This window comes from Poecilia reticulata, chromosome 1 (assembly GCF_904066995.2).
Source record: "Poecilia reticulata chromosome 1, P_reticulata-male-v2, whole genome shotgun sequence".
Lineage (NCBI taxonomy): Eukaryota > Metazoa > Chordata > Actinopteri > Cyprinodontiformes > Poeciliidae > Poecilia > Poecilia reticulata.
In genome coordinates this window covers 12,358,173-12,368,040 of record NC_088830.1, presented here as the reverse complement: position 1 = coordinate 12,368,040, position 9,868 = coordinate 12,358,173, and the positions used below count along the sequence as shown (strand labels likewise).

General features: G+C 41.8%; 1 protein-coding gene across 1 annotated transcript; it reads left to right on the top strand.

Moving 5' to 3' along the window:
- The first annotated feature begins 1,741 nt into the window (after positions 1–1,741).
- On the top strand, positions 1,742–5,664 carry LOC103465455 (myeloid-associated differentiation marker-like protein 2). Its single transcript, XM_008410311.3, has 3 exons — positions 1,742–2,024; positions 3,537–3,907; positions 4,342–5,664. The coding sequence occupies exons 2-3, from the start codon at positions 3,627–3,629 to the stop codon at positions 4,991–4,993; spliced, it is 933 nt and encodes a 310-aa protein (XP_008408533.1). The 5' UTR covers positions 1,742–2,024; positions 3,537–3,626; the 3' UTR covers positions 4,994–5,664.
- Positions 5,665–9,868: the final 4,204 nt, after the last annotated feature.

The window sequence follows — 9,868 nt, the reverse complement described above, 5'->3', positions numbered from 1 at the left end:
TATGGTTTGTCTTTTATTCTCCAGCTCTAGAAATATTTCCGTCTTCTTGATCCTAGAAGTTTCCAAGTTTAAGAAGAAACCATTCTGCTTAGTTTCTGGTAACTAACATGTACTTTATCAGGTTAAATAATTAAACACAAACTGACTGAGGAGTTACTCTCTTAAAGCTGTGACTCCTGTTTTTAGCAGATTGAGCACAAAATAATGACATTTTTAATTGTTCAATCATTTATTTTGAGTGAATATTTGGTGTTATCTTTTACTAGTAAGGGAGTTCCTTGCGTGTCTGAGCTGATGGATTATTAGACTGAGGCTGTCAGACTGTGCGACACCAGCAGGGGGAGACAAAGACCTAAAAATGTAAACAAAAATCTGTTCTTATTCATTCAAATGACATCATCAAACCAAACGGCTTGATTTGAGTTTGAGTTGGGAGTTTGCCTAAAGTGAGGCTGACGTGACATTTGCTGTTTTCTCCGCTTTGAGGTAAAATGAGAAAATCGGATCTGTCCCGCTTGCTGTGCTTTTTTTTAACTCTCAACAGCTGCTGACGATTTACCTTTTGGATCTTAATTTTTAAGCGTGTCAAACTTTAAATATATCTTGAAATACTGTTCATTGACCCAGTCTCAAGTTGCAGAACTCCAACCTTACACAGCTGTTGATGATTTCACTGATGAGTCCAGTGTGAATCCGTCAAGCAGAACCGAACGGCACAACTCTACTCTGCGCATGTGTGAAAGTTTTTATCCATCCAAGTCATTCAGACTGACGTTTTCTCTTCCTCTCTTCATGCCGTCAGTTGGTGTGTTGAGACATTTATTATCGCGGTTTCACAAACTGTTCAGATCAGAGTCTGAAGTGTTTCTGATCTTTTTTCCTCAAACTTTTTTCTTTTACTGTAAACGTATTTACAGTTGTGTAAAGCTGTAGTCTATGTGTTAAATGAATACAAACAGATCTATCCGAAACCTTTCAGCTATTATAAATAAAGACAAACGGATCGGGCTTCAACTGATCGGTTTCTGGTTTTCTTTGAGTTCTGCGCTGCAGGTTCGTTTGCAGAGGAAGGACTTTTGAAACGCAACAGAAAATGAAAGGGTCACAAGTTTTTGCATGAAAGCAGAAATCCCCCAAAGTAAATGAGCCTGAGTCTGTGCACATAAAGTCCTCTCACCGATTCTCAGTTGGATTAAGGTCTGGACTTTGACTAGACGCTTTAATGTACAACAACTGTGCTGTCAACAGCTTCCTTATTGCCACTCCTCCATTTAAGACACATTTCTGGATTGTAAGACTCAATGTTGTCTTGTGGACGACTTCTCCCACCTGAGCGTTGGATCTATGCAGCTCCTCCAGAGTAACCATAGGTAACCAGTTTTCTCTAAATTCCTGTTCAGATGTGAGCACTTTGACCTCATGTCTTGGTAGGTTTGCACACGTTTCATACTCTTTCCATTTTCACATGATGGATTGAACAGCGAATATTCTCTGTCACGTCACAGTTATGCTCTTTGTTTTAGTCCGTGACGGAGAATCTCAGTAAAACGTGTTGAAATTTGTAACCCAGCAACAATCTGCAGACTCATTAAGCCGCTGTAAATCACCACGTCCTGATCTTTGTATTTTAAAGCGACAATGTTCCCCTTCATGTGGTCAGCTAGAAATCCAGAGGGTCTGCAATGTGTCTGCATTCCTCCAACTCCACACCCAGCCTGGTGGACCTCTTCACGTGGGGACGGCCCAGCCCCAAATAACTTTCATTCTGCTCCCGCTGACCAGCAGCGACCCCCTCCTCACCACTCTAGGAGGAGAAAGTGTGTGAGCCGGAGTGCGTCTCGGTGAAAGTAAGAAGATGAGAGCGTGGATTTTGGTCCTGGACGGTTCACGTGGAGCGGATTGTGGAGTTTTTCTACGCTGAGCCTGGATCCGGCGCTGATGCTGAGGAGCTGTGGAAGTCGTTTTGTTGAAGAGCTCTGAGCGTTTTTGCCTCATGTGATCGAGGGGGATTGGTCAGCGGAGAGGTGAGTGTCCCACTGCCGGCCCAGACTAAGTTCTTGACAGAAGATCTCTGAAATGCGTTTCCCCTTGCGTCTGTGATTCATCAACACAAAAATAAACCTCGGCGTGGCTGAAATAGCTGAGACCAGAATGAAGTCGTTCAAAACACTTTCCTCCTCTTGTCGTGACACGTATCCCAGCCTTTTGAGGTGTCAGGTTTTGATCCGATCACAGCATTTTGTTTTCACGGCTGAAGCGTTCACGTTTCCATCGATCAGTACCGGTGACATGAAGTCCAGCTGCCCAAGCAGGATTTTTTGTTTTATTTTCTTTTGCCCTTTCCTTTGGTTTGTCATGTTTCCTTCTAATTCATGTAAAGCACTTTGAACTGCTTTACTGCTGAAACTGTTGCTATATAAATAAAATTACGTTATCTTACGTTTTGCTCATTTTCTTTAGCTGAAGCTGCAGGATGCAGAGGAATCCTAGAGCATTCTAAAGTATGCCATTGTACAAATGCCTCAGTCTAGAGGAGAATGCATAAAAATTCCCATCATAACGTACCATGACACAGAGGAAAAAATTGGAATAGACAGAAAAGAAATCTTCAAAATGAATGAAAACAGAAACTAATGCAAAAAGGAATCTGAGGAGCTGCAGAAGTTTCCAACCAGAAACTCCAAGGATCTGACCGACTCTCACCAAAGTAGACTGAATGCTACATTTAAACCAGCGTCTTTCAGCAAAGTATTAGTTTTAGGTTGTGCAGATTTATGCAATGTTCTTATTGAAGATTTTTCTGTTTTATTCCATCTATTAAAAAAAAAAATCAGCTGAACTTTACAGGATTTATGTTAAATTACAAATTCATTTTGAAATGTTTTATTGCGATCTACAAATTTGGGGTTTGGTTGATTTTTCTACATTAATTTAGATTTTAGATCCATTGAGTTTTGCTCCCAAGAAGAAAATTATATATATAATTTGTTAGCCAACCTGACATTTGAATCATTGAAAAATAAAATGGCTCCAAGCTCAAGGGTTGAGTCAAGACGGAAGTTACTTAGGATCTATTTTATATCGGATCTTTAGGCAATTTGTTCCCATTTCTTTCACTGGATCGATAGAAAGCACCACAGATGAAAGTTTGACAAAGCAGCCAAAGACCTGGCATGGCATTCAGTTTTGATAATGCGAGAAAGGATGCAGGTTTGAAAAACTGTGTGCAGCAGATGCTCCTGAAAGTCACTCAGAAATGGGAGAGACTCCAGCAAAGACCTGAGATATCCATCATTCTTCAGCCGATCACTGACTGCGTGCCAAGTTTCCAGCTAAAAACTGACTGGGAATCATTTTGTAGAAGCTATATCGTTATTTTCATATCTGGTTGAGTGTCATGTTTCACTAAAGCAAAGTCTAGGAGTCGCACACTGGATAGAAAATGAGGAAACAAACAACCAGTTAACATGGAAATGTAAGAAAACCCCTACAAGTCTTAAAATGAGGAAATGTCACTCTGTTTCTTTGCTTCACAGATGTCCTGAAGAACGAAAATTCTCGACAAACCCGTGTTGAACCTGAAACGTGGAGCTGCTTCTGGACGCAAAGTCGTTTTCCTGTCAGCCATGGACTCCCAGGGCGGTCCGTACCTCAACAAGGGGGCTCTCTGCTCCACCCTGGGTGGCGCCCGGGTCTGCCAGTTAGCAATGGGATGTGCTGTGATCGCGATGGTGACCCACAGCGCCGGGTACAGCGGGTCGCAGGGCGTGTTCTGCATGGCGGCCTGGTGCTGCTGCTTCGCCGTGTCGGCGGCCATCTTCTTCCTGGACGCCACCCGTCTCTACAGCTGCCTCCGGGTGTCCTGGGACAACCTGACGGTCACCTGGGCTGCCTGCGCCACGCTCATGTGGGTGACAGGAAACACTGGAGGTTCCACTCACGAGTTAATCGTTCATCTCCAGATTCAACTCAAGTTCATTTCTATAGCACATTCCAGCAACAAGGCGGTTCAAAGTGCTTTACGCCATGATTTCATAATACCAATTAGGAAACAATCAGTAAATGTTGTGTTTTCTCAAATACAATAATCAAAATAAACAAGCAAGTATGTAGATCGGCTCTGGTCTGGTTGGTCTCTGGTTGGAGAGTGTCCATAGGGGGAGGGATGTCTCTGTTCCCCTCATTTCCCTTCGGACTGATGGATGTCCAACCGACCGACCGGCCACTCAATTTCTCAATCATTTTTTAAGATCTTGCTCTTGCCTTGATTTGCTGAACCTGACCTTGAGTTGACCTGAAAACCCAGACAGATAAACTCGTCTTCCTGTCTCCTTCCTGCAGGTACGTGACGGCCTCTGTGGTTTACCCGCTGTTCTTCGTCAGGTCCGAGTGCCCGTACGAAGGCTGCGAAGTCCGAGACTTCCGCATCGCCGTCACCGTCTGCTCCATCCTGGGAACTCTGGCCTACGGAGCCGAAGTGGCCCTGTGCCGGGCCAGACCGGGCCACATCGTGGTGGGCTACATGGCTACCGTCCCCGGCCTTCTGAAAGTGGTGCAGGCCTTCATCGCCTGCGTCATCTTTGGGGCGCTGGCCAACGGGAGCCAGTTCTCGCGTTACGCCGCCACAATCTACTGCGTGGTCGTCTACGCTTCCTGCTTTGCTCTCACCGCCCTGGTGGTCTTGATGACCGTCTGTAAACGCACCAAAACTGTGAGGTGCATGCCCTTCGATCGCTTCGTGGTGGTGTGCACCTTCCTGGAGGTTTTGCTCTACCTGAGCGCCTCGGTGGTGTGGCCGGTTTTCTGCTTCGACTCAAAGTATGGGTCTCCATGGCGACCCTCGTCGTGTCCGCAGGGGAAGTGTCCATGGGACAGCAAAGTGGTGGTGGCCGTGTTCTCCTGTGTGAATTTTGGGCTTTATCTGACAGACCTGCTGTACTCACAGAGGATCCGATTTGTTTCGTCGCGCGTTCCCACCAACTCGCGGGTGTAGAACCACTCAGAACCCCTAAAAAAACTTTCAACCTAGAAATAATGACACCTTGACAGACATGAGTCCAGTTTCACACAAAACAATTTCAGGAAGCCAGGATAACATCTTGTGTTTGGTGCCAGTAGCTGCAGAGCAGGATCATCTGCAAAACCTGGGCCAGACTTTAGAAACAGGGCAGCAGCTCAGATCCCGAAGTGTTTCGGGGGCCCCAGATACTTTTTATTTTTTTTATGAATGCATATTTTGCTTCTATTTTATATACAATTTATAGGCTCATATTGTGAAGATTTTTTATAATTTTACACGATACTCAAATATTGGAAATTTATAAAGTAATATTTCTGTGGGCAACAACATGGATTACTGCTCCATGTTGTTCCCTCCATTTTAAACCTAAATGTATCAATTAATGTGTGTGACTTCATATTAATGTATTCTAATTTGCAGTAGTAGATGCAGTGAATTGGGCACCAAAACTGACTCCAGCCCCACAGGCTTGTAGACCCGGCCCTGTAGAAAACTGTAAAACATTTAGAATTATTAAATAAATTCAACTTTTCATTATCTTTATGAGTCTTTCGGACATGAATATCTATGGGAGTAAAATTTTTAAAACATTGTCTGACAGTCATGCGTTTTAAAAATATACAATAAAAGAAATACAGAAAATATCCGACAAATGTCACCTGATGGATGTATCATAATGGGGGAAAAGTTTTCAGCTGGCCACCCTTTTTTAAAAAAATAATTTCTTTATTACTTTGCCAAAATCAGGAAAGATGTGACATAAAAACACCAGAAAATAGCTTTATATCACATTATGCATGACATTTTAGAACTTTATTTTCTTACAGTTTGTCTAGAAAGGATGTTATTTTATGCAACATCCTTTTTAAAATGTTTTTTTACCACATAATATCAAAGTGAAAAGGTTTGTGTGGGAATAAAAATCACATAAGTATTCACACCCATTGCTGTTTGTATTTGTAGGACATCAAATACAGCCATGATAAATAAACTGATACACAATAATTAAGCATAAACTATGGGAATGAAAAGGTTTGTTTATGGGTAAAATATATATAAATGGAAGAAGAAATGACCTAAATAGCAACATGTGGGCAGGAAATAGTGGGAATTAATGGCTAAAAGGGTGAAAAGGTCCCAAGCATTTTAGTGGTTTCTTAAAGAAATACATTTTCCTCATGAGACGATGAAGTACTGGATTAAGAATTAACATCTGAAAATTCAGGAAAGAAAGTGTTTACACAACTTGAGACAAACCGTGGTTTGGTAATGATCTCAACCATCTGAGATATTTGAAATAAAGTGGCTAATCCAGACATGCCTGGAGGCCACTGCTCCTGAAACACGCACACACACACACGCACTCCAATCCAAAGAACTGCTGAGGAGTTTCTCCTCTCCGACGCGCCCCACAGAAATGACATCCTACCTCTTTAAATGATCCCTTGACCCATTCCTGACCCAAGCTTTCTCAGACCTGCACATACACAAGTAAACCGTCCAGGTACGACACTTTTCGTCTGTGGATTAACACACACACACACACTGTCCTGCAGTTTGATTGTCGGTGAAAATAACGCATAAAGTGTGCAGCATAAATTGTACATCTGGTAATGGTATCTGTACTATCCCTGCCATCTGCAAACGCCACACCCAGCAATTCACAGGCTGCCGAAAATAAACACCAGCCGTCTGCAGTCATTCTGAAGCAGTGACACTGCATTTATAGGAAGCTCCTGATGTCAAAGCTGCTCTGGGAATGTTTTCCTTCATACAAAGAAAATGGGCTACAGTTTTTTAGAAAGAAAGCCGAGGACATTTTCTCCAGATCACCTTCAGTTGGAACCACCACGTTTGGAAACACACCAGTGATTATCACACTGACAACAAGGTCGATGTGTCCGAGTATTTTGTGTGTGTTTACACTCCAAACACGACCCTGCCAGGTCAAATCTGTCATGCACTCTGGCCGTTCGAACGATCTCTGAAACACGCAGGGTTTGTATGCTGATGAGCAGAGACAGTTCCTTAAAAAAAGTACAAAATAGCAGAGAAATATCATTTAAAGAAATTGCTTGAATAAATACATTAAAGCCCAAACAAAAAAATTGCTGAAGAATAAGAATCAACTTTATTGGCAAAGATTGTGAAAACAAAGAAATAACTCACAACATACAGACATAAATTATAAAGATATAAACTTTACAGATATTGGATTAAGGATAAAGAAACAACGTGTACGTGTATTTGCAGCCATATTTCATATAATTAAAACACACCAAAAAAAAAGGAATTATGTTGCAGTTGAGCCTAAGAAAATAGGACTGTACCTCAGTGGAGGGTGACATCACAGAAGTTGGCATTTGATTTGCAGATTCCTCGTTGGCGTGGATCAAACTGGTCAAACTGGGATGGATTACACAAATTCTCAAAATGAAAACTTTTCTGAAACATCCCTTGTGTATCATATTATTTTTTTAAATCAATGTGACATTTATTTTTATAAAGACTGGTAAAACCCTGGTATGATCAGTGTTTTTGCTATATATATATATATATATATATATATATATATATATATATATATATATATATATATATATATATATATATATATATATATATATATATATAAACGTTCAGTAAGTTAGATTTCTCAGAAAGTGAACGTGGAGCAGCAAACATCCTGTAAAACCGTCCAGCCCGTGAATCCGACACCAGCTGGTCGCTTCATTTGTTCAAATCTGACTAAGACTCCTGAGGACGTCACTGTGCGATTTAGAGATTTGCTGCTTTACTCATTCTGCCAATATTTTTGAGTTACAGAGTGAAAATCGCAGACTAATGTGTAATTGCAAACAATTAGAGACCAAAGCGACGGAAGCTTTCGCAGTCGGTGTCAGCGCAGTGTCTGTCACAGCAGATACCCCCCAGTTTTTAGCAGCTGCTTCATGCTGAGCGCTCTTCCTCCCTGCTGGCCTCCGTCTCAAGCAACGGAGACGCTCTGCAGACGGGGAAGAGCTGTGACAGGTGTCCATCATGGCTGTCCCCTCTGGATCTCCACACAGAGGGACGGTGGGGGGGGGGACGGCTGGTCTATGATTAATCTCTGATGTCACAGACTGCTGATGCGGTTTCCTCCCTGAAGCTCTGGGCTTTGGCTTGACCAAATGTTGTGTGGATTGTTTCCGGCATCTGAGTTCTCTCTCTCTCTCTCTCTCTCTCTCTCTCTCTCTCTCTCTCTCTCTCTCTCTCTCTGTCTCTCTCTGTCTCTGTCTCTCTCCTTCTCTTCCTCTCTGTCTCTCTCAGTGGACTCATGACAACTTCACATGTAAGGATTACTGTGGAGAAGAAGCTGAACACGCCACAGTAAATGGCGACACCTCTGTGTGATCTGTTGCAGGCATGAATGGAAAAGAAGAATCGGAAAGATTACATTCACTACGGAGGGTTTTGATGAGAATGTACTTTTGTTACACTAACTTCAAAAGCAATATTCGATGAGCAATGTTTACTTTTATTTCATACCTTTGAGCTTTTCAGCTGTTCTTTGAGATTAAGCTCCTTATGTGTTTTATTTTCATGTTAACTGAGGAGTAATCGCCTGCGTGAAGTTGGGCCCCATCTTCTTCAAATTAAAGAAAATCAGTATCTAACGTTTTTGTGCTTCGTTTGTGCAGCAAAAAGTTTCATTTATAATGCTTCATTTGAAAGATATTACTAGATATTTCCAGAAGTCATCAAAGGTCAGCCTCCCTCCTGTCACATTTCCAAAACCAAGCAAAATTTGGTCCCAATCAACATAAAACAGTTAATTTATATGAAGTTTCTGTGATTTTGTTCATGTATGTGGGGCGGAGGTTGATCTCTGGTGACCTCTGGACACTTTATTCTTAATCTTACCAATTATAACAGCACAAACGTAGCATAGTTGATTGACACCGTATTTCTTTAGATTGTGTAAATGTGGACTGGCTGCTTGACCTTTGATGACCTCTGAAATCTTTATAAATATCTTTAAAGTGATAGCGGCACAAATAAAAAACTTTTGCTGCACAAAGCAGCACAAGCGTTTGTCACCAATCTTGTTTAATTTGAAGAAGGTGAGAGGCTGACTTCACTCAGGTGGAGTAATTTTCTGGGGTTGTGTTGAGTAATTGTGAGGAGTCAGTATCTGTGAAACAATAATTATATACATTTGAAAGCTTAAATTTAAATGCAGTGTAGAAAATAAATGTAATCATTTCCCCCATAACTGTCATTTCTTGTTTTCAGTCATATAGGAGTTCGCGCTCTCTCTGAAACAAATTACAATTCCCTTCAACTAGACCTCAGCAATCAAATACTTATTTCTTGCAATAAATTGCTAATTAATTCTTCAACAATCATGCAGTTTCTTGATTTTGTTTTAGATTCTGTTTGTCACAGTTGAAATCGTCTCTGTCTGCTGGCTTGCTTTCGTTACACGCGCACCAAAACACACCAACTCGAGCCTTCAGTTGCCGCTAGCAACAATCTGTCGTGACTTTTTCTCCTGGATCTGTCAGCTTAATACATTCCAGCTCTCGGGTCATTTTTAGGAATCTCTCAGGGTTTTATCAAACAACAGCAACGTCATGTCACGCCTCGGCGCTCACACAGAGTCTGAGTCATAGTTAAAAGGGACAGACGCAGGAAGTGGTAACCTTTGTACGTCAGTCAGACTGAGAAGGAGAGCCACAGGGAGAAACTGCAGAAAGCTTCAGCTAGTGTGAACTGAGTTTAAAGCTGCAGTATGTAGCTTTCATAAAATATGAAATATATATAAAATATATAAATGAGAGGGGGGGGAGATCAAGCTCTGCTGCC